Source organism: Schistocerca americana, chromosome X, assembly GCF_021461395.2.
Source record: "Schistocerca americana isolate TAMUIC-IGC-003095 chromosome X, iqSchAmer2.1, whole genome shotgun sequence".
Taxonomy (NCBI): Eukaryota; Metazoa; Arthropoda; class Insecta; order Orthoptera; family Acrididae; genus Schistocerca; species Schistocerca americana.
Genome location: NC_060130.1, coordinates 965,871,224 through 965,897,811, shown reverse-complemented (window position 1 = coordinate 965,897,811; position 26,588 = coordinate 965,871,224). Strand labels below are relative to the sequence as shown.

General features: G+C 38.9%; 1 protein-coding gene across 1 annotated transcript in view; it reads right to left on the bottom strand.

Annotated features, from left to right (window-relative positions):
* Nucleotides 1-26,588, bottom strand: part of LOC124555064 — a 704,233-nt gene that overhangs the window by 117,262 nt on the left and 560,383 nt on the right. Inside the window, exons 58-60 of the mRNA XM_047128850.1 lie at nt 19,130-19,318; nt 17,627-17,736; nt 13,131-13,243 (exon numbers count right to left, since the gene is read on the bottom strand). Of these exons, the coding sequence (XP_046984806.1) occupies nt 13,131-13,243; nt 17,627-17,736; nt 19,130-19,318 (412 nt within the window). The remainder of the gene's footprint in view (nt 1-13,130; nt 13,244-17,626; nt 17,737-19,129; nt 19,319-26,588) is intronic.

The window sequence follows — 26,588 nt, the reverse complement described above, 5'->3', positions numbered from 1 at the left end:
TAGTGGTGCTGCTAGTCCCATTCTTATGCGAATGATGAGAAATTTAAGTAGACATAATTTTTCAGATGTAGAAAAATACCTACCAACTTTTAATTGTGTGACACAACTGCTTCCCGATGTTGAAATTTTTTCCCTGTAAGTGTAGATTTGTTAAAGTACACTAGACATCATGGCAAGTAAAATGATATTCTATTTCGTTATAATTTGTCAAACAGAATTGATGGGCCAACCATAGTACCTAAAGACACTTATGAAAAATCATGTTTACACCAATTTAATTGACTGTAGAGTTGATGTAATAAACCTCCACCTCTCTAATCACCTTCAGCAGACCATTGAAATACTGAATAAACACAATTAATGAAGTATGCATGAGAAAAGGAAAAACAGACATGCAAATTAAAAATCTTTAGAGAACTTAAAGGCCTTATTTCAGTCTTTTGACATGGGATATTGTACATTGTGCAGAAATAGTGAAACAACTGAAGGAGAAAATGTTTATCATTATAAAAAAACCTACAGTGTTCCCATGGACATCTGGAAGGGATAACTGCCAACCTTCTCAGAGAGTCTATAAACAAGCCTTGAATATACACATAAGAAAATTTTAAACCAAAAAGTTACTAACTCAAGTAACATTAGCAAATCAGTATGCAACTCTGTAAATGAGAGACTTAACAGAAAACTAAAGTGTAGCATCAGCAGTATCCACGTAAGGAGTGACAGTGTAAACATTTTAGAACATTGCATGTTCAATAATGCTTTTAATTCCCTGTTTTATTAATGCAGGTAACTTAAGTGAGAATGCTGGTTAAGGTGATTATAGAGCTCCTATTAATGTAAAAAAAAAAACTGTGTATATTTATGAAACACATACAATTGATACTGAGAATGAAGTCTCTATTGGACAGAATGAAATTTTTGCGTTAATCTCTAAAAGATGTGAATGCTCACTCAGTACTGTTCTGGTTCACCGATTCAATGAATGTTTAAAGAAAGGTGTATTAAGGAAGGCAACTCAGTGTCATCTTGCTTAGGCAATCTGGTGCAAACGCTATCAATGAAAATAAATGAGAAAGAAAGGGTGACATGGTTCTTACTAGATGTATCACATGCATTTGACTCAGTATCTCATGAGGTGTTAGTTGATAAACTGGAAACATATGGTGTCTGACGAATAGCAATTAAGTCTCTTTAATAGTACTTGCAAGACAGATGTAGGGTTGTAAGCTGTCACACACAGAATCAGTAATATTATTACAAAGTACAGCACCAGTCCAACTAGAATAAAGTGTGGTGTGCCCCAAGGGTCAATTTTGCATTCTTTATTGTTCATCCTATTGTTGATGTGGCACACACAGTGCACAATAGCAATGTACTGAATTATAATGACAAACCCAACAATAATTATCTGACCTTTAATTGTTCTGGTGCCTTACTTGGCTTGAAATGTTACTTCCAAAATAACTGCACAAGTTTAAATTTCAATAAAACCACCAACCAGATGGATTGCAGTAGAATGTTGACTCTCATGATGGTATGGAAATAAAACTGGATGATACAACTGCCTTCCTTGGTGTAATGTTAGACAGCTACCTCTCTTGGGAACAAAACATTGATCTTCCTTGTCACAAATTAAGATAATCAATTTCTGCAATAACAACAATGTAACAAGTTCTCAATTATGAGCACATGAGTATGATCTATTATGTTCCACTGTACGCATACCTCACATATGGAACTGAAGTATGTGGGTGGGCTGCTGCCACACATGTACAAAGAGCACTCATACATAAGCTTTTTAACAATTCTCAAAATACAAAAAAGTACAACAGTCTAAATAGAGCTGTATATATTTACAACATTACTCTGATTATGCAGCGAGGGTAACATAAAAGGTACAGACAGCATCCCCTCTTACAATGAGATAAAATTTTAAATGTAACTTCCAAAGAATTTAAAGTCTGTTAATGGAAATTCCTTTGAAACAAGCCTTGATGGAGTTTTTGCCAATAATTATTTTTATATAGTTAAGAATCCCTTTCAAAGTTATAGAATACTTTCATTTGTACCAATAGTATTTATAAGTACCAGTGGTAGTTTGTTATTTAATGCTTGTAAAATCTGGTGAGTGAATAAGTAAATATCATTCTCAGTAGAGGAACTGTTCTGAAATTCAAACTGTGATTTGCTGAGGATATTACTGTTGCTCAGGTGAGATACTGTTTTAGAATACAGTACCTTCTCAAAATTTTTGGAAAACGATGTCAGCAGTGAAACAGGTTAGTAGTCATTGATATCTATCCTATTACTTTTCTTAAAGAGAAGTTTAACAATGGCATATTTCAGTTTTTCTGGAAAAATGCCTCAAGTTAGTGATGTAACACATATTTCAGGTAAGACAGGGCTTATTATATGGGAACAAATCTTTAGTACTCTACTGGAAACAGTATCAAAAGCAGATGAGTATTTGTTAGAGAATGAGTAATTTTCTTAATTTCAGAATGAGAAGTTGGTCACATGTTCATATGATTGAATTTTATGAGAGTTGCTATTTCAGCATATTTCTGTGATTTTTCTCCTGAACTGTTTGTCCCTGTTTTCTACTATATTTAAGAAATGATTATTAAATATATTTGCTACCTGTGATTCATAATTTACAACAGCCCTTATAAATTTTATCCCAGATGATTTTTTGTAAACTAGTCTCAAAAACATTTGTTTATGAGTAATTAATTATTCTAACTGATTTCCATGTAGGAGAGTGAATACTTTAAGGCACTATCTTATTTATCCTAACTAACTGTGCATCATGATCAGAGAGAGCATTTGTTACTGGGTAAACAGTTGTTTCATTGATTTGAGCTTCACCATAGAAAACATTATCAACTTGGTCCTACAGTGTTGGAAAGTTAATAACTGAAATGAAATTGTAGGATCCATATAAGGTTTTCAGAAGATTTTTCCTATCAGAATCCTTTAGAAAATCTACACTTAAGTCACCACAGACTATAGACTGCTTGTTGCCTTCTGACAGATAGCTTAGTAAGAGATACAAATTCCTAACAAACAGTTTATAATTATGCAATGGAGATGTATATACAGTTACAGTTAAAAGTGGACTATTTTTAGTATTAATTCACAAGCACACACTTCTACGTGCTGATCACTACAAAATCTGTTTGTCACAATGTTTTTGGACTTTACCAGAGAGTAATCTTTTATATGTAACTCCTCTAAAGTTGTGGATATGTTGTGCTCAGATAGGCACAGGATGTCTATCTTTTCAGAGCAATCTAAATTTTCCAAACAGACCAGAAGCTCTTCTACCATATTGCTCAATCCTCAAACATTTTGATGAAATAAACTAACCTTACTTTACTGTGCATTCTTATGCATTTTTGGAGCTCTTCTATTATTTTGACTTCTTTCAAAACTTGGTACCTAAAAGAGGTACTGCTTTGATACCAATAACCACAGTGAGCTTGCTTGGGTGATCATCTGCCCCCCCCCCCCCCCCCCCCACACACACACACACAACATGAAGGACACATTTTTGTATTTTATTAATATAAACTGGTACAAGTGAATAGAGACCTACAATTCTATCATCACCATTACTCATCTCTGTTTCTTCTAATGTTATCTACACTACATTACCTTCTTCCTTATTGACAACTGAATTGCCATGCTTGCCACTACTCAGTTTCCCAGAAACATAGTCTTAATTTATTCTACCTTTATCTTTGTAGATATAGTCACACTCTCTGCATACAAAAACATCCTGAAAGATGGTAAATTATTTGGGTCACTGTCGAACATTTACATTTTCAAAGACATGATTCTGCATTTCATTCCCATTGTGAAAATAATGTAAGTGGTCACAGAATGTTTTCACAAGTTTTCCTGGCATATATACTGCTTGAAAGTCTCTTCGGCATGCAGCCAGAATGATAGATCACTGTAGAACTTAATTTTTACGGTTTAACATGCCATAATCATCCATTTACACTTGCTGACTGATATCCTGGACCATACCAGTAGTCTCTCCCCTGCTCTGTCTCCATGTGTGGCCCACATGATGTGCCGGGCATGGTAGTGGTGGTAGCTCACAATCGGGAGCCGAGTGGCAGTTCTCAGTTTGCAATCTGCCTTCACCATGCTCATTGTTCCATTTCTGCTGTGTATGGAGAATTTTCAGTGCTGGAGCCCATGCCTGACTAAGACGAAAACCAGTCCAAATAGTGGGATGTGTTGTGCAGGATTTTTGTATCTTCATATTTCATTTCGTGGTTGGTTTCATGCAATGTTCAGCAATTTCTGATTTTGTGGGCTGACGAAGTCTGGTGTGTCATTTGTGTTCCATGCACATTTCTCCAATTGCATGTGTGATTTGTCCAACATACTCACTCTTGCAGTGGGCTGGTATGTAACACACTCCAGATTTGCAGAGTACCAGGTCATTTTTTACTGTCCCTGAAAGGAATTTGGTCTTTGCCAGTGGGCAGTATACATATTTGATATTTTGTTGTCATAAAACTCTACTGATTTTTCCCAATGCATTGCCTGCATATGGAATGTATGCTATCGTTTTCAGTTGGTCTTCATTAGGTGTTGACTGTGGTATGGTCTTTTGCTTGAAGACATGTCAAATTTTGTCAATGCTATAGCTGTTTTTTTGAAATGTGTTCCTGAAGTAGTCCAGTTCCAGTTCTAGGCTTTCTCCATCTGAGATGACACAAGCTCTGAGGGCCAGCATATTTAGCAATTCTTCCCTTTGTGATTGGTGATGACAGCTAGAGGTGTGAAGGTACTGGTCTGTGTGGTGTTCTCACAGATGCTATATTCCTGTGCTCTGTCTGGTTTCTCCATACAAGAACATCCAACAATGGCAGCTCACCATTTTACTCCCCCTCCATGGGGAATTACATTTGGTTGTGGATACAATTCAGGTGTTGCAAGAAAACATGAAGCTCATCTAGCTCCTGAGGCCAGATGATGAATGTATCATCAACATATATGTACAAGACTATTGGTTTTAGTGGTGCTGAGTCTAGTGCCTTGTCCTCAAAGTCCTTGATGGAGAAATTGGCCACCACAGGTGAAAGAGGACTACCAATAGGCATGCCATCAGTCTGTTCATTATACTGTCCATCAAAATGAAAATATGTGGACATGAGCTTATTTTCAGTAAGTTCCAGCGACTCACTGAGTGAAACTCTGGTGAAAAATGACAACATCATAACTGATCATGATATCCTGAGTTGGGCAGTTTGAATTTCTATAGATGTTCCATGAACTGAACTGAGTTTTTGATGTGGTGATCACATTCACCAGCCAATGGACTCAAGCTGGTACATTGGCACTCCTGTTGTACTTACCATTGGTCCCAGAGGTGTGCTCTCTTTGTGTACCTTTGGAAGCCCATAGAAACTAGGTGGTGGGGCAGTACCTGGCTGAAGTTTCTTCACTGTCTCTTCTATAAAGGTACTGCAGAGAAGTTCAATTGCCTTGCACTGCATCAGTTTGGTTTGATCTGTTGTCATCATCTTGTAAGCCTTGTTGTCTAGGAGTTTGTATATTTTCTCTGTGTGTTGGTAAGATGGTTATGTTCCCCTTATCTGCAGGGAAGATGCCAGTTTTAGATGTAGGGCAAAGAGTTTGCATCCTGGTATCATGTGTATTTGATCCTTTCAAGCAGCATAGTTGCTGGGAAAACCCTACAAACACAGATTAGTTTCTGCTCTAGGGAGAGACCACTACAGCAAGTCAAGAAGCTTGATAAGCTCTGAAATAAGAAACAATGTCTGCTGAATGCACTTGCCTTTTCGGAAAGGATTTGTGACATCCGCATTGTGCAAACCTTTGTCAAGATCATACATTATATTAAGACAGCAGCAAACCAAATTACCAGAAGAACCAACCTGACTGCAGTGTGCAAACAGATCAGAGACACATGCCATCAACTTGACTCTATAGGATGCAAACTCTTTGCCCTACATCCAGAATTTGAGTCTTTGCTCTCCCCCGTTACCTAGGAGTGTGTGGGCTGTTCGTCCTGAGTGCAAGCAGAGCAGGTACAAAGAACTGCATCTATGAAACAGTCTGGAAAATTCAATCAAAAAACATCAAAAGAGCCAAATGAAAGACTAGACAAACCATCATGAATTCTACAGTGAAAACCATCAATGGCAGTGCTTTGTCTATCCTTCAGAAAGGCTTAAACTTTTCCCCAACAACAGCAGCACTACCTGTTGCAGAAATCACCAGCAGAATGAAACAAGTTGCCTCACTCCACCACATGATATGGTGGGAGATACAGTGGGAAATGTGCCATGCTCTCACCAGCAGTGCATAACATCTCCAGATGGGAAAAAGGCATGTGCATTCTCTAAGTGATGATCCTGACATTGTATTCCTCCCAGTGGATAAGGGGAACATAACCATCTTACTGGGTGCAGAATACAAAGAGTAAATGTACAAATTCCTACAAGATGGTGATGGTGACAGATCCAACTAGCCAGCTGTAGTACAGACACCTGAACCTCTCTTCCTTTATAGAAGAGACAGCAAAGAAACTTCAGCCATGTGCTGCTGCACCATCTAGCTTCTATGGGCTTCTAAACGTACAAAAAGAGGGCACACCTCTGAGACCAATAGTGAGTACAATGGGAGTGCCAATGTAAAAACTAGTGAAACTCTTTATGTTAGTTTGAGACAGTTGGTTGGCAAATGTGAACACTACATCAAGAACTCAGCATGTTCATGGAACACCTACAAAAACCCAGATTGGCCAGTTCAGATCTCATGGTCAGTTTTGATATTGATTCACTTTTCTCCAGAGTTTCACTCAATGAGCTGCTGGAACTTATTGAAAAGAAATTTGAGCCCTCATTCACCAACCTTTTCAATTTTGTGCTCACGTTCACATATTTTCTTTTTGACAGACATTGCTATGAACAGACTGAGGGTGTGCCTGTGGGTAGCCCTCTCACCTGTGGTGGCCAATATGTGTGTAGAAGACTTTGAAGACAAGGCACTAGAGTCAGCACCACTAAAACCAACAGTCTTTCACAGATATATTGATGATACATTCATCTTTTGGCCTCATAGGCTTGCAACACCTGAATGCTGTCCACAACCAAATTTAATTCCCCATGATCAGCTGCCATTCTTGGATATTTTGGTATGAAGAAAATCAGATGGAACACTGGGACACATCATTTACCAGAAAATAACACACACAGACCAGTAACTTAACACATGCAGCTGTCTTCACCCATCATAAATGAAAGGAGTGTTAACATCCATGTCCACAGACTTTGAGTGGACTCTGATGAAGAAAGCCTGAAACTGGAACTGGACCATCTCAGAGATCTGTTCAAGAAAAACACATGGCTGAAGTTTCTTTGCTGTCGCTTCTATAAAGGAAGAGAAATTCAGGTGTCTGTACTGCAGCCGGCTAATTGGATCTGACATCATCATCATCTTGTAGGAATTTGTACATTTACTCTTTGTATTCCGCACCTAGTAAGACGGTTATGTTCCCCTAATCCAGTGGGAGGAAGACAATGTCAGGATCATCACTTAGAGAATGCACATGGCTTTTTCCACCAAGTTCAATCACACCTTCAAGCAAAAGACCACAGCACACCCAACACCCAATGAAGAACACCTAAAAAAAGATAACCTACATTCCATATGCAGGAACAAATTATCTGGAAAAATTGGTAGAATTTTACGATGACAAAGTATCAAATGTGTATACCAAACTACCCACTGGCAAAGACCATATCCCTTTCAGGGGCAGTAAGGGATGACCTGGTACTAGGAATGTAAATTTTCAGTTCTGTTTTATGTGTATCTATCGGCTGTACTGAGCTGAGGTAAGTACTGGCCAGCCCCTCTATCTCTTTGTTAGTATTTGTTTCACATCTTATATGAGATTTTCCATTAATCATTTAGATCACCTATATGGTCCACATCCTTCATTGTTTTGTCCCTTTTGTTAGCTATCACTTACGTCTGTCATCTTAACACTTTCTCTTCTTCAGTGTTTTATATATACATAAATAAATATTTTCGTCACCAACTGTGCTAGTTTTTTATTTATTGATTTATTTATTCAACATTCCATAGTTTTAACGTTCGTTATTCGCTGTTTCCCAGCCAACAATCACTGCCATCAATCTCTTCCACACCTACCAGTATCATCCATTTCCGTCGATTTCTTGTTGCTGGCGATATTTTTGTGCCATTGGCTATCTTTCTCTGCCACAAGAAAAATTTTTTGGGACATTTCTGCCCCACCCGCGATCTTTTTTGCGGCACGCGCGATCTTTCTTGCGGCACGGGCGATCTTTTTTGCGGCACGCGCGATCGCTTTTGCGGCACGCGCGATCGCTTTTGCGGCACGCGCGATCTTTTTTCGCCACTCGCTATCTCTGTTTTTGAGCTACGTGTGTTCTTTTTCCCCTGATCTGGACATACTTGCTTGGTCTGGTCAACTTTTTCCGTATTTTTCTTATTTAGTGGTCTTCCTTTGGTATTGAACATTACCAACACAATTTCTTTCCTTCTCGTCCTTCCCTCCGTGTTTTACTCCTCCTTATGATTACTATTTCAACTTTAGTTATTTAATTTCCCTACCCACCATTTACCCACTATGTACCCTAATCCTATACCACATTATTTACATTCATTCCGGAAACATGCATTCACCGTAGCCAAACTGCAATCCCACATACTTTTCCTCCAGTCCTGCTTAACCTTTGGAATTACCCCTAAAGGGCTTACCTTAAAAGTTCCCATCTCCGGGTGCAATTCCTCCTTCCACCAGTCTCTCCTGGACTTCCAGAACCTTCAATCCTTAGCCCTTACCCAACTTGTCCTGAATCTCTACACTACTTCATGTAACCACCACTCCCAACAGCTCCTATCTCTCTTCAAAGTCCTCCACCTCTCAAACCCTTGTTTGGAGAACACACTGAGGAACATCATCCTAGAAGCCAGCTGCAAACTTGAGTTCCATGCCAAACACCACCTGAAAAAACTATCCACAGTGCTAGTGCAACACCTAAGAAGTGGGGTCCCTCTCCCTATCCCTCACAAACACCAACCACAACAGAACCTTCAACAAACCCCCCTCATAGCCAACAAACCTAGCCTAGCCACCCTACTCAATCTCCCCATCCCAGCACATACCCCACACAGACCAAATCTCAACTATAACCACAGTCAAATGCCACATATCACCAGTCCCAATTCAGTCCTAAACCTCTCATCCAGATCCCTCTCTCCTCCAGAGACATCTGTTCTATCAAAAGGCTTAACCTTTAGCCCCACACCTAAATTCAACCACACTGCCCTGGTTAAAGATCTCCTCTCATTCACCCGGAACCTCAACTGGAAATATCACTTCACTACCCAAACACAGCCCCCAAGTACTAGACCCAGTGTTGAACCCTGTCTAGAACAGTTCCGACTGCCTTCTCAAAGGGTTCCTCCTCCCCTCCCCCAAAACCATCCCTTGCAGACATTTCAGGAATTCCTCACATCCAGTGTTGCCTCCCAGTCCTTCTTGAAGAACATCCCGACAACGCCCAACATCACCCCAGCTGAATCCTGTGCCATTAAGGAGCTGAAAATAGACTGCTCTATTGTCATCCTCCCGGCGGATAAAGGCTCCACAACTGTCATACTTGACCGTGTGGAGTATGTGGCAGAAGGACTGCGTCAACTCTCTGACACCTCAACCTACAAAGCTGTTACCCAGGATCCCATTCCCTCCATCCAGACTGAGCTGCAAAAAAATCCTAAAAATCCAAGGTCCCTCACAAGGCCTCACAACGGCTTCCATAGACTTACTCACTCCACCTGAGCCACGTACCCCTACCTTCTACCTATTACCCAAAATCCACAAAGAGAACCATCCTGGCCGTCCCATTGCAGCAGGCTTCAAATCCCCAACCGAACGTATCTCAGCTCTGGTAGACCAGCACCTACAACCTATCACCCGCAGACTCCCATCCTACATCAAAGACACAAACCACTTCCTAGAACGCCTCAAATCCATTCCCACTCCTCTCCCACCTGAAACCTTTCTTGTCACCATAGATCCTACATCCCTTTACACAAACATCCCACATACCCATGGTCTCTCTGCCCTTGAGCACTACCTCTCCCAACGCCCACCCAAAGATCTTCCAAAAACCTCGTTCCTTATCACACTTACCAACTTCATCCTCACCCATAATTACTTCACTTTTGAAGGCCAGACCTACAAACAAACCAGGGGAACGGCCATGGGAACCAGGATGGCTCCCTCCTATGCCAACCTCTTCATGGGCTGCATGGAGGAGGCTTTCCTGAAGACCCAACAGCTGCTTCCCCTGACCTGGTATAGGTTTATAGATGACATCTTTGTGGTCTGGACTCATGGTGAAGAAACACTCCTTAATTTCCTCCATAACCTCAACTCCTTTTCGAATCTGAATTTCACCTGGTCCTTCTCCAAAACCCACGCCACCTTCCTGGATGTTGACCTTCATCTTGTTGAAGCTCACATCCACACCTCTGTCCATATCAAACCCACAAACAAACAACAGTACCTTCACTTTGATAGCTGCCATCCTTTCCACATCAAACGCTCCCTTCCCTACAGCCTAGGTATTCGTGGCAAACGTATCTGCTCCAGTGACGAATCCCTCAACAACTACACCAATAACCTGACCAGTGCTTTCCTCTCCCGCAACTATCCTGCAGACCTTGTCCACAAACAGATTTCCCGAGCAATACATTCCTCCCCGTCCAACAACAATGTTCCTACCCCCAGACCACACAGAAGCATCCCCCTTGTCACCCAATATTATCCTGGCCTCGAAAACATCAACAAATTACTCCGCCAGGGATATGACTTTCTCAAGTCAACCCCTGAAATGAGATCATTCCTTGACAAAATTCTCCCCACACCACCCAGAGTCGCCTTTCGTCGCCCCCCTAACCTCCGTAACATCCTTGTTAAACCCTACAATATTCCCAGACTACCTTCTCTACCCAGCGGTTCCTACCCCTGTAACCGACCCCGCTGCAAAACCTGCCCCATGCATCCCCCCACAACCACCTACTCCAGCCCCGCTACTGGTAAAACATACACAATTCAAGGCAGGGCTACGTGTGAAACTACACATGTCATTTATCAACTGACATGCCTGCACTGCACAGCCTTTTACATCGGCATGACAACAACCAAACTGGCTGAGCGCATGAACGGACACAGACGAACTGTCCACCTAGGAGATGCCCAATACCCAGTAGTAGAGCATGCCCTCCAGCATAATTCTAGGGACCTAGGAACCTGCTACACTGTATGTGCCATTTGGCTTCTCCCACCCAACACCAGTCCCTCTGAACTGCGGAGATGGGAACTTGCACTCCAACACATCCTTTCATCCTGCCATCCCCCTGGACTGAACCTACGTTAAACAACCTCACTCCCATTCACTCTTCAGTCTTCTCCTCTTTCCCTTTCCTCTTTAGCCATTCACGCATCTTTTCATCCTACATAGTTGTGTTTATCTTTATACTATATACCTCTTTACTTCTGTATGCATCCTCTTTGGTTTGAAGCTGGCACAGTACTTACAGTAGAATATCTTTGGCTTCCCTCTGACAACCATGCCTCCATCCTTGCTACCCTCCCTGTTTACCTTTCCCTGTTGCTTCATAACCTGGGTTGTGAGTAACTGAATCCACTTTCCCTTCTTGCCTTTTTCCCCTCTCTCCTTCCTGATGAAGGAACAAAGTTCCGAAAGCTAGGAATGTAAATTTTCAGTTCTGTTTTATGTGTATCTATCGGCTGTACTGAGCTGAGGTAAGTACTGGCCAGCCCCTCTATCTCTTTGTTAGTATTTGTTACACAAACCATTCACACAGTTAGAGAAAGGTGCATGGAACACTAATGTCACACCTACCTCTGACAGCCATTCCTGAACATTGCCTTGAAACCAACAAAAAAATGATATATGAGGATAAAAATTTCGCACAATGGACTCCAGTGCTGAAAATTCTCCACATTGGAAATGGAATACAAAGAATGGTGAAGGTGGAGTGCTGACTGAAAACCCCACCACACAAGTCCCAACCAAGAGCTAGCTACCACCACCACCATGGCCAGCACATTGCTTGGTCCATACATAGGGTGAGTGGAGGGTTGGGGGGGGGGGGGGGGGGAGGATAAAAACTCTGCACAATGGACTCCAGTGCTGAAAATTCTCCACATTGGAAATGGAAATGGTTGTGTTTATTTGTGTGTCTATCGACGTGCCAGTGCTTTCGTGTGGTAAGTCACATAAGTCACATCATCTTTGTTTTTAAATATATATATATATATACAAAAAAAAAAACAAAGATTATGTGACTTACCATACGAAAGCGGCTGGCAGGTCGATAGAAACACAAACAGACACATACATACACACAATATTCAAGCTTTCGCAACAAACTGTTGCCTCATCAGGAAAGACGGAAGGAGAGGGAAAGACGAAAGGAAGTGGGTTTTAAGGGAGAGGGTAAGGAGTCATTCCAATCCCGGGAGCGGAAAGACTTACCTTAGGGGGAAAAAAGGACGGGTATACACTCACACACACACACATATCCATCCACACATATACAGACACAAGCAGACACTGACCAATCAATTCAGCTGCATGCCCAAGAGACTTCCAACTAGTGACCACAGAATCCCAAAGGAAAACTTCCAACTTTAAAGCTTTGCATACTATAGCACTGTGGGGTGAAAACGTTGTGCCTTATGCTAACAACTGTAAGCACATATGGAATTACAGCACCATATTATCACCATGAATCTTGTAAATGTTCAGCAATATTCCAAGAAAAAACTACAATTTTTAGGCCACAAGAGTGTCTAATTTAAATACTCCATATTTTCTAACTTACAGTTTAATGCTAATAACATTGATATTTGGGTGAGTATGTAAAGTGGCAGAATCATAATTATGCTACCTTCTGTTCCATCTTAAATATAAAATCTCACAAAAACATCTGAACTATTTTCTTGCTGTGAAAGGTTCATTTCATTATGCTGGTATAATTGAAGGAAATAAACTTACCGATTTTCTGCCTGTAGTGCTGTTTGTGTCATGTCAGTAAGTTTTGAATGTATCAAAATCACAGTCTTCTGTATTTTTGTGCCTAAATCAAAATAATTGTAAAACCAAATAACCTGAAAAAATTGTGAGTATATCAGATTAAATGGGTCTTCCCTATGATTGAGTTATTTTTCTCATGTTTCTAAGGAAACCTATAAATTAACATTTGAAATGGCATGTGCAGGTACTAAATTATCAAAGAATGTTTAAAAAATAAGCACATAACGAGAAGCATTTTATTTGTGGCATAAAGATACAAAGAGAAATCAAGAAAGCTACAAAGTGAATAAGGTAACAGAATGTTGTCACCAGAGAGATACTATCAACATAAAAAGTAAGTTTAAAAAATGCAAACTGAATTTTTATAAGCACATGGACAACTCTGCACAGTACATAACATTTAAAAGTGCAAGACAAAAAATTTTGCTCACCAGTAGTGTCTGTTTCTAAAGTATCACTCTAATGCAGCCTTCTGCATTACATTTGTCAATCACTCAATTCCATAAAAATGTATAAACTAATGTTTGTGGATATTATAAAAAAAGACATTTGACTGAACTGAACTTTATACAAAAGATTACATAAATGTCTATGCACAAATTATTATGATTTTGTGAGAATGGATTTTCATCTCAGACTTAGTGCAGAGGATGTAGCTATCTATAATGTAGCTCCATCTGGAAAAAGCTGCATAAATTCCCATTTAAATATGGATAAAATTTCAAAGTGACGCAAGGATTGGAAAACTGCTTTAAATGTTCAAGAATGTAAAATTGTAGGTAATCAAGTGGTAAAAATTAGTTCAGTAGCAGGATACTGGGAAAAAGTAACTTGTGTATAAACAAGGTCGTTTACAAATCCCTTGTGCATCTCATCTTAGAATATTGCTCAAGCATGTTGAACATGTACCAAATGAAACTAACAGTCTTATTGTAAATATTATTTGGGCCAGTTTTATTTTATCAACCCAGTACAATGAAGTGCATTGCGACTGGTCATAGGTTTGTTGGACTTACACAAAAGTGTCATAGAAAGATTGAAAGCCTTCAGTTGGCAGGCCCCCGAAGATAGATGCCAATTATCCCAAGAAAGACTACTTAGAAAGTTACAAGAACTTGTATTAAGTGAAGAAATGATACACATTCTTCAGTCCTCTACATATCATTCTTGTAGAAATCATGAAAACAAAATCAGAATAATTGCAGCATGCACAGAAGCATTTATGCAGACATTCTCCCACACATTGAATGTGATGGGAATGGTGAGAAGCCATAACATGTCATACAATAGGACATTCCCTCTGCCATGCACTTCACAGTGGTTTGCAGAGCATATAGGTAGAATTATTGATAAACAATGTAAATGATAGTGTGCATGTTTTTAGTACTGTAAAACATGGAGCTGATTTTGATTACGTAACTGCAAGTGTTAACGAAGAATGTTCTGATCTCACAATACATGATTGTTTTGTTCTTATAGGAGGTGATAATAACGACTACAGAAACAAAGCTAGTGCTTTCATTAAAAAATTGATCACAGTACTGCGGATCCTGCATTTCACCAATGTAATTGTAATGATGCTGCCACTACGACATGACTTACCAGACTGGTCATGCGTAAACAACGAAATTAGACATACTAATTTGAAAATAAAAAGCCTATGTTCAAATTTTGCAAATGTTAAGTTGTTAGAGGTTAGCAATTATGAAAGAAACTGTTTTACATGGCATGGTATGCATCTTAACAAATGTGGCAAAAGGGTGCTTGCATCTGTTATAAGTAGGGGCCTCGACGAGATAGCTATCGTTAATGAAAGGAAAAATAAATCTGTCGTTGTTCTAGGTGCTCCTCCTCAGAGAAACTAATAGATTGGATTAATTCCCATGGAATTTGGTTCAAAAATAACAAAATATCACCAAAATGCAACGTAGGAACATAGTCTCCCCAAAACTCAGATTCAGCTTTCGTTATATACACTCCTGGAAATTGAAATAAGAACACCGTGAATTCATTGTCCCAGGAAGGGGAAACTTTATTGACACATTCCTGGGGTCAGATACATCACATGATCACACTGACAGAACCACAGGCACATAGACACAGGCAACAGAGCATGCACAATGTCGGCACTAGTACAGTGTATATCCACCTTTCGCAGCAATGCAGGCTGCTATTCTCCCATGGAGACGATCGTAGAGATGCTGGATGTAGTCCTGTGGAACGGCTTGCCATGCCATTTCCACCTGGTGCCTCAGTTGGACCAGCGTTTGTGCTGGACGTGCAGACCGCGTGAGACGACGCTTCATCCAGTCCCAAACATGCTCAATGGGGGACAGATCCGGAGATCTTGCTGGCCAGGGTAGTTGACTTACACCTTCTAGAGCACGTTGGGTGGCACGGGATACATGCGGACGTGCATTGTCCTGTTGGAACAGCAAGTTCCCTTGCCGGTCTAGGAATGGTAGAACGATGGGTCCGATGACGGTTTGGATGTACCGTGCACTATTCAGTGTCCCCTCGACGATCACCAGTGGTGTACGGCCAGTGTAGGAGATCGCTCCCTACACCATGATGCCGGATGTTGGCCCTGTGTGCCTCGGTCGTATGCAGTCCTGATTGTGGTGCTCACCTGCACGGCGCCAAACACGCATACGACCATCATTGGCACCAAGGCAGAAGCGACTCTCATCGCTGAAGACGACACGTCTCCATTCGTCCCTCCATTCACGCCTGTCGCGACACCACTGGAGGCGGGCTGCACGATGTTGGGGCGTGAGCGGAAGACGGCCTAACGGTGTGCAGGACTGTAGCCCAGCTTCATGGAGACGGTTTCGAATGGTCCTCGCCGATACCCCAGGAGCAACAGTGTCCCTAATTTGCTGGGAAGTGGCAGTGCGGTCCCCTACGGCACTACGTAGGATCCTACGGTCTTGGCGTGCATCCGTGCGTCGCTGCGGTCCGGTCCCAGGTCGACGGGCACGTGCACCTTCCGCCAACCACTGGCGACAGCATCGATGTACTGTGGAGACCTCACGCCCCACGTGTTGAGCAATTTGGCGGTACGTCCACCCGGCCTCCCGCATGCCCACTATACGCCCTCGCTCAAAGTCCGTCAACTGCACATACGGTTCACGTCCATGCTGTCGCGGCATGCTACCAGTGTTAAAGACTGCGATGGAGCTCCGTATGCCACGGCAAACTGGCTGACACTGACGGCGGCGGTGCACAAATGCTGCATTCTGAAGATCCTGCTAATTGAAAAATGCCTTTGTCTTAATGACTACCACCCCAATTCCCACATTATGTCCATTGCATTGTCTCCCTTATTTTGAAATAGATAGAAAATAGATAGAAAATGAGGTGCTCTTCGTTGAACTTTTTCAGTGTCCCCCATCAGTTCCATCTGAAGCAGATCCCACACTGCACAGCAACACTCTAGAAGATGGCAGACAAGCATGGTGTAAGCAGTCTCTTTAGTATACCTGTTCCACATTCAAAGAGTTCTGCCAATAAACTGTAGTCTTTTATTTGGTTCTCTACAATATTATCTAAATGGTAATTCCAGTTTAAGTTATTTTTAGCTGTAATCCCTAAGTATTTAGTTGAATTTACATACAGCCTTTAGACTTGTGTGATCTGAGGTGTAACTGAAATTTAGCAGATTTCTTTTAGCACTCATGTCAATGACTTCACCCTTTTCATTATTTAGAATAAATTGTCACTTTTTCCACCATAAAGATATCTTGTCTAAATCGTTTTGCAATTGGTTTTGATCATTGGATGACTTTACAAGGTGGTAAATGACAGCATTGTGTGAAAAAAATTAGAGAGGGCTGTTCATATCATCTCATATACCATTTATGTGGATCAGGAACAGCAGAGGGCCTATATTATTCAATACACATGTTTCAACAAAGGAAATGTTTGCACAGTTTGATTCACAGAGATACCAGTGCAACCAAATTTCTGTATATTCCAGAAAACAGTGTGGCTGCTATGATGAGTAATACAATTACTACAACAAAAGCACAAAAACAGAATTTATTCCTCAATGGGTACCAAATTTATCACTAAAATTTAGAACTTGGAGATCTCACATTGTCCCTTTCAGTTAGGTATTGGTTCCAAGGAGGTTATTAGCCAACTGCAGCGTAGTGAAATCAGTAATAACCTACCAGTAGCCTGACGAATTTCTACTGCAGCTTTATCATAAAAGAGTAAAAGAATTTGAGAGGACACTTCAAATACTTTTATTTTGACTCAGAAACAGTCTGTACTCCCAAAACATGACAGTACAAGAGAGTGAACTGATGGTTATGGAGTAATTAGAAACTGCATGTATAAAACTAGAATAAACTTGTAAATTAGACTGATACTAAAAAATAAATCTTGTGATAATATATGATAGTGAACTGTGCACCACAAACAGTGCATAAAGTTTATGCAGATGTACTTACCTTTTCAGTTAGTTCATTCGTCTTCTCTATCACAAAGTTAACGGACTGAAGCTTCCTTAGTTCCTTGAATTCATTTATAATTTCAGTGAATACTTGTTTAAGTTCTTTACCTGAAAAGAAGGCACAACTTTCCATCTGTAAGTACATACCAAGTAATCAAGCTATGGTAATCCATGATTATCATATGCTTTCAAAATAAATATCTTCGAATATATTGAACAGTTAAGGAGTAGAGACATATTAACCTCTGCATGAAGTCTTATCATTTGCATTGTTATTGTACTGAGGAAAAAAAAATGCAGTCTACGATCAGAAAAATAGCAATATTCAGGATTAATGCAGTTACATTTTAAAGGAGTAAAATCAGTTTTCCTCCCATACCTACTTCTAGAAAAATACTAAAATCATAGTAGCATTATATTGTCAGCAATCAACAAACACATAGACATAATTTCACAACTTATGTTGATGGCCAGCAGTATATGGCAAGCTCCAATGCCATATAATTTAATTTTCTATATGTAATGCTTTCAAATTGAAGCACTTGATGCTGAAGTACTTTTCTCCTTTCACACAGCTGTCACAATACACGTATAATAACTCCTTGTAGTAAGGAAAGTTTTAGATTAGATCTATGGGGAATGACACAGATTGACACAATTTGCAAGCGATTCTCTCAGAATAATGAATGAGTTCAGGATGTTGTAAGATTCTTCCTCTCTGTCACAAAGTAAATTAGTTCAAGTATTTAATTTTACATTGCATTTTCCTCAACAACAAAATGAGGAGTTTTGCAAATCAGAAAAGTCTTAGAGCAGGAAATTGTACTTTCATAATGAATACTTAACTTGAACATTTTGTAGGTGATGCTCATTACTGTTCATGCTTATTCACTACAGAGGACATATGTCCATTGTAGTTTTGGATTATGGTGCATTTTTTAGCAATTCTCCTATTTTTACTACACTCCAACACTGATATTCCTATTATTTTCTTCATTTATTCAATCCTGACAACTGGCTGCAACTGTATTACAGCCTGAACTACCTGCTTACCAACTTACATTAACAACAACCTGGTAAAGAAGTAATTTGTGGTATTTGCAGTATTATTATAATTATATTTTATGTCATTTACAATGGTTTAGTTATGTGTCACAGTATATTCAGCCGAAAACATAGACATATTTAATATACATATTTTTGGAAAGACCAGTCTCTCTGAATTTTATATGATGAAAATTTTTAACAGTTAACATAACAATATGAAAATTTTCATTAAAAATAAATTATATTTCACTTGCCTACAGTCATTCACAAAAGGCAAAGGTCTCAGGTTAGAGTCGTGCTCTGGCATACAGCATTAATCTGCCAGGAACTTTCATTAAGCCCTCACTGAAAAGTCATTGCCACCAAACAATAATAAATAAAAATTAAGAAATATGAAAGACACAGCACATATCAAATTTCTTGGAACACTTTAGAAAATCTGGTAATAACTTACCAAATGGAACCAGAGCAAAATATTTATCTTCCAGGAATTGATAAATTATGTAAGAATACTTTTTTATGTTTGTAAGTGCATCATTTTTCAGCAAGTCTTTATAAATTTTGTCCAGATCTTGTGTGAAGTTGGCAAATTTGGAGAAATAGGGAGATTCTACAATCTCACTTCGTCTCTGATACAAGAAATCTAAAAGTGAAAGAAAACATAATCAAGAGGTAAGATGTTATACCAAGACAAATTATATGCAAGTGCATTTGCAGCCGTATTCCCATTCCTACTCCCACTCCCATCACTCCCATACCCACTCCCACTCCCCCCCCCTCCCTCCCCCCCCGGGTCTCTCTCTCTCTCTCTCTCTCTCTCTCTCTCTCTCACACACACACACACACACACACACACACACACACACAGATATGTAAATGAATAAACTCTCTATAATGGCTCAACAGACTAAGCATATATCAAACAGTAGATGGGTTATTATAATTATATTGACTTGAAATTGGATATGAGAGCAAAGCAGATGGGCAGAAAGTAAGTTGTAAAACTTCTTGCATTTTATCTTTCTTTCTGTTCTAGGTTTTACTTTCCGTTCATTCAAGTTTCTATCACTCTGAAATACCACTGCTTTATTGTCTCTGGTGTTCAACCTCATTTTCTGCTTTCTCTCTCTTTTACTCCTATATCACCTGTCTCTCTGGATACGAAAACAATGTAGCAGGGGTAAAATAAAGGGAACTAAAGGCTATTTACAACTTGTACAGAAACCAGATGGCAGTTATAGGAAATAATGGGCATGAAAAGGAAGCAATGGTTCAGAAGCAACTGAGACAAGGTTGTAGCCTACCCTTGATGATATTCAATTTGTACTGAGCAAGCAATAAATGAAACTAAAGACAAATTTGGTGAAGAAATTAAAGCTCAGGGAGGAGAAATACAACTTTGAAGTCTGCTGATGATATATTATTGTTTGAGAATTGCACTGATTACCATACACAGGGGATAGAAATAAGCATCCCTAGTGTAGAAAAACAACAGAAAGAGTTGAATGCAAATAAGTCACCAGGTTCAGACAGAATCACTGATTGGTTTTACAAAGAATACACTATGGCATTGGTCACTTAAATAACTTGCATTTATCACAAATCTCTCACCCAGTGCCAGGTCCCAAACAACAGGACAAAAGCACAGGTGACTCCTGTATATACGAAGGGCAAAGAATGTACCTTACAGTCCAATATCCTTAACATTGGTTTGGTGTAGAATTCTGAAAACATTCTGAATACAAGTATAATAAATTTCCTTGGGACAGAAAGGCTTTTATCCACAAATCAGCAGGGTTTCAGAAATCATCAGTAAAGTAAAACTTTGCTTGCAGTTTTCTCACATGATAGCCTGTGAACTATTGATGAAGGACAACAGTCGGACTCCATATTCCTAGATTTCCAAAAAGCATTTGATACAGTGTTCCAAAGTAGATTGTTAACAAAGGTATGAATACATTGAAAGGGTTTCTAGATATGGGAGTGACTCAAAGAACCCATTATGTTGTACTCAATAGTGAGTGTTCATCAGATACAAGGGTATTGTCTGGAGTGCCCCAGGGAAGTGTGATAGGACTGCTATTATTTTACATGTAAAAGAATGATCAGGCAAATGGTGTGAGCAGCAGTTTGCAGCTGTTTGCTGATGATGCAGTGGTGTGCAGGAAGGTATTGTTGTTGAGTGGCTGTAGGAGTATACAACATGACTTAAACAAAATTTCTAATTGGTGTATTGAATGGCAACTAGCTCTAAATGTAGAAAAATGTAAGTTGATGCAAATAAATAGGAAAAACCAACCTATAATGAGTAGATACAGCATTAGTAGTGTGCTGGTTGACACAGCCATATCAATGAAATATCTAGACATAGCACTGCAAAGCGATAGGAAATGGAATGAGTATGTAAGGATTGTAGTAGGAAAGGTGAAAGGTCAGTTTCAGTTTATTGGAAGAATTTTGGAAAAGTGTGGCTCATCCATAAACGAGACCACATATGGGACACTAGTGTGACCCATTATCAACTGTTTGCGAGCCCCACCAGGTCAGATTAAAGGAAGATGTCAAAGCAATTCAGAGGTGGGCTGCTAGATTTGTTTCCAGCAGGTACAAACAACACACAAGTATTACAGAGATACTTTGGGAATTCAAATGGGAATCCTTGCAGGGAATGCGAGTTTCTTTTGGAGGAACTTTATTGAGAAAATTTAGAGAACTGGCATTTTATGCTGACTGCTGAATGATTCTGCTGCTGCCAACATATATTTTTTGTAAGCACCATGAAGGTAACATAAGAGCAATTAGGGATTGTACAGAGGCAGACTAATAGCCATTTTTCCATGGCACTATTTACTGTAACAGGAAAGAAAATGACTAGTAAAGGTGCAGGTACCCTCCACCATGCACTGTATGGTATCTTGTGATGTACATATATAGATATAGGTGTAGATGTAGGCACTGTAATTCTGTAAGAGACAGCAAAGGACTAGGAATAGCAGCTGAATGGAATGGACAATGTCTTGAAAAGAAGATATGAGATGAATGCCAACAAAAGCCAAACAAGGGTAAGGGCATGTAGTTGAATTAAATCATGCTATGCTGAGAGGATTATGAGTAGATTAGGAAGGAATAACAAAATGCAGTACATGATGTGACTTCTGAATGCAGTACATGAGTTTTCCCATGTGGGAAGTAAAATAACTGATGATGGCCAAAATAGAGAGGCTATAAAATGTAGGTTGGCAATGGAAAAAAGACTTTCTGAAGAAGAGAAATTTGTTATCATCAAACATAGATTTAAGTTATTTATTTACTTACTCATCAAGTTCCACAGGACCAAATTGAGGAGCAAATCTCAAAGGTCATGGAATGTGTCATTATATGAAATTACAATATAAAAATAATAACAAATAAATATGAAATGTTTGTGAACCCAAAGAAAGTCAAGCTGTAAGTTTCAGTAAATGCAGTCAACACTATAACATAAGAATTAGCTTATTTTTTTAAGGACTGCCTCAACAGAATAGAAGGAGTGACCCATGAGGAAACTCTTCAGTTTTGATTTGAAAGCAGGTGGATTACTGCTAAGATTTTTTAATTCTTGTGGTAGCTTATTGAAAATGAATGCACCAGTATACCACACACCTTTCTGCACAAGAGTTAAGGAAGTCTGATATAAATGCAGGTTGGATTTCTGCCGAGTATTAACTGAGTGAAAGCTTATTCTTGGGAATAAGCTGATATTGTTAACAAGAAATGACAGTAAAGAATATGTACATTGAGACAAGTGAATAGGGGCCACAAAAGGTTTGTGAACCTACACCACTTATTAACCAAACTGCCCATTTCTGAGCCAAAAATACCCTTTTAGAATAGGAAGAGTTACCCCAAAATATAATACCATATGACGTAAACAAATGAAAATAAGCAAATCAGACTAATTTTCATGTCGAACAATCATTTACTTCAGATACTGTTCAAATTGTAAAAATTGCAGCATTAAATCTTTGAACAAGATCCTGAACAGTTTACTGTCTATGTGAACACCTACGAATTTGAACTGTTCAGTTTCACTAATCATATGCCCATACTGTGAAATTAAAATATTGGGTTTTCTTTAATTATGTGTCAGAAAATGTAAAAACTGGGCCTCACAGTGATTTAGTGTTAGTTTACTTTCTACAATCCATGAACTTATGTCATGAACTGCACTGTTTGAAACTGAGCCAGTGTTGCACACAACATCATTTACTACCACAAACAGAAATATTTTAGAGTTACTCGTAGTACTAGAGGGCATACCATTTACATAAATAAGGAATGGGAGTGGTCCCAACACCAAGAGACAAATGAAGCAAGCAGGTTCAGAAGAATGTAGGTCTCAGCAGTTATTTGGAGATGAAGAGGCTTGCACAGGATAAAGTAAGAGGGAGAGCTGCATCAGGCCAGTTGCTGGGCTGAAGACAATAACAATAACCGGGATAAAAGAACGGCAGTGTCATATTATGAAATAATATCATGAATTTTCAATACTGTTTACAGTTTTATCTAAAATACTTTTTTGTCTACACTGTTGTACAGTATGATTTTTTATCAACATTTACAAATGTACTGCTCATGAGAAAATACAGTGCAGGTCAGACAGTACTTCATACCAGTATTAGATATGCTTGGTGCTGTTAATTTTGTGAATATAGTGACAGAAAACGGACCTCATATGCCTCCACATGTGCCTTACTCTGTTTTTTCATCATTGTCTCTACAGAAGATGTAAAAGGGAGGCAGGAGATCTGTTGCACAGTCTACATCAAATAAGAGTTCTTGACATTTAGCGAACAGGGTTACTCAAGAACAAGGTTTTCTTTCTTCCAACAATTCTCACTTAATTTCCTATTAAAATGAAATCTGAGATTTGCAACACATTACAATCAAAGCAATGCATCACTGAGTTCCTCACACCAGTCATCACTGAGTTCCTGCAATGTCTTCCATAGGATTTACTTTATAATGAGGTTGGACACTGAAGTATCAGTAGAAGGAATCCATATTAGTCTTTTACATGGCTTGCTTAACACATACATGGCACTTTTCCTGATTACCTATGACAAATCCAAGCTTTCTATTCACATCTCCTACTAGAGGTTTCATGTGCTCATTCACAGTCTCAGACCTAAGTATTTAAACAATTTGTTTTGAAGGTTTGTTACTAATGTAGCATCAATGATAATAGGTGTTAAAAGGAATGTTAATATATTTAGAATAATATTTCTGCTTAGAATTGTGACAGGAAACAGACTGCAGATTACATGAGTAATCACCATCAAATTATCTTATCTGAGTAGGAAGATATGGAGTACCTGTGGATAAAATTCGAGAGTATTGTTTTATTTATTTATTTAGATTCCATAAATCTAATACAGCAATACTTTCACATGGATGAAGAATATGTCAGATTATTACAAACTATACAAAAGGAACACATAAAAACTCTCTAGCAAGAAGAGAGATAAGTATAAGACAAAATACACACATTAATTGGTATAGACAAAATTACATTTAAAATAGTTAAAATATAGGTAGATCTTAATAGCTACATAAAAGACATAGTAATGTTAACAATGATTCCAACTATCATAATGCACATCAGATTTATTTAAAAGAAAAAAATTGATTAGTGTTAACACAATCAAAATATTCTGCAATTGAATAAAAGGAATTATCTATTAGATACCATTTGAGCTGTTGCTTAAATTTGGGAAGATCATGGACAAGTGATTTAAGTGATGGCAAGAGAGCATTGAACACCTTGCAGCTCATGTAATGGACTCCTTTTTACCCAATACTAAGGTTTTTAAATTCATAATGGAGGTCCATCTTCGTCCTGGTATTGTGGGTATGGTATGAATCATTGGTTTTGTATAGTTGCTCATTTTTACCAATGAAACATAACAGGGAGTAGATATATTAAAATGAAGTTGTCAGTATCCCTAATTTTCTAAAAAGGTTTCTACAAGAATGTCTAGTCAGACTCTGCTCATTGTCCAAATAACTCTTTTTTTGGGAAATGAATACTTTTTTGGAAAGTGGCCAATTATCCCAGAAAACTATGCCATACAACAATAGTGCATGGAAATAAGCAGTTTTTGTGGTGTTTGAGTCACAGACAGTGAATTGCAAATGTTGCTGAGCTGAGTTTTTTGAGAAGTTATAAAATATGTTCACATCATTTTAGATTGCTGTCAATGTGTACACCTATGGACTTGGATTACTCAACTTGTAGTAAACTCCCTACCATTACATGTAATGCTTAACTGATACTCCACTTTCTTACTTACTTATAACTGAAAAACCTGGGTCTAGTTAACATTTAGTGATAACCCATTATTTTCTACCCAATTTAGTACTTAATTAAAGACAATACTGGTGGAATCCTCAAGATTATTTTTGCGGGGTTTGTTGATGAGGATGGAGGTGTCATCAGCAAAGAGAATAAAATGGGTTTTAAAGCTAGTACACAACAAAAGATCATTGATAAAGATGAGGAAGAGAATTGGACCAAATACAGAGTCCTGAGGAACACCACAGCCAATAGATCCCCAGCCATATGACACAGAGTGTCCCTCAGAGTCATTCAATATGACCTTCTACTTTGTCCTAGTTTGGTAGGATTTAATCCATGAGCCAGCTAATCCACTTATACAATAATATTTAGTATGCTTTAGAAATACAGTTTTGTTTTGTTGATTAACCTATAAATCTTTCCAGACTGTGGGATATGCTGAGCATTTCTTTGAAGAGTGGGAAAGAACTGCTGTGAATCAACAGACATATTAGAAAGATGCTTCAAAGGCACAGATATCTTCATCAAATATTTTAATGCAAATGAAGCCTTGTTGACAAACGTAATACTGCCTGCCACACACTGTAAGGGGGTTAGCAGAGTACTCTTTCATGGTTTTATACACATCATTTAGCAGTTATGCAAACAAGTAGTAACGGCCGCTGCATTTAGTCACAAATGATGTTCATTGCATATCTAGATTTTGGTCACTGTGTAGCCATCTTCAGTGCTAAATAAATGTAAAAAACCAGTTACAATAAGGTAACATGCATGCCTTATTAAGATACAGTTGGATAAGCTTTAAGTGTAAGCCAGTCATAAAATACATACCAATAAATGTAAGTTAAACCATTAAAACCACATGCACATACACCTAGTCCCAACTGGGCTATTCATGTGAGAGTTTACGTTCACAATGAGTCTGCTGTTTACAATTGCAACACAACTGGCTTCAGTGTTCATTACAGCAATCTACAGCACCCTCCTTACATGAATGATGGCTTGACAATATGTATATCATAGTATGTATGTTTTATCTTTTGATTTATTATTTTACACTTCATAAAAACTTATGTAACTAAAGCAAGGTGTAGCACAGGGCTCAGTATTGGGACCTCTACTTTTCCTCCTGTATTTTAATGACCTGAGCCTGAATGTAGATTCACACAAAACAATAATATTTGCTGATAACACAACTGTAATCCTCACAGGGGAGAATACAGAGGCTGTGCAAAATGCAGTGAATTTGGCCACTGAACAACTCAGCAACTGGGCTAAAATCAACGGATTAACTATCAACACCAAACAGACAGCTTCCATGAACTTTCACACAACACAAAATGAAAATTCCTCTCAGCCACTTGTCACTGTAAATAACCAGCCAATAGATACTGAAACCATTTTCGAATTCCTGGGTCTGTGGGTTCAAGATAACCTGAAATGTAATACACATACAGGAAAGGTAAATGCCAAAATTATTAATGGCTCTTATGCATTGAGTGTACTGAAATGATGTGCTAGCCTGAAAACTTTAACAAGCTCATACTATGCTTACATACAAGCCCACCTAAAATAT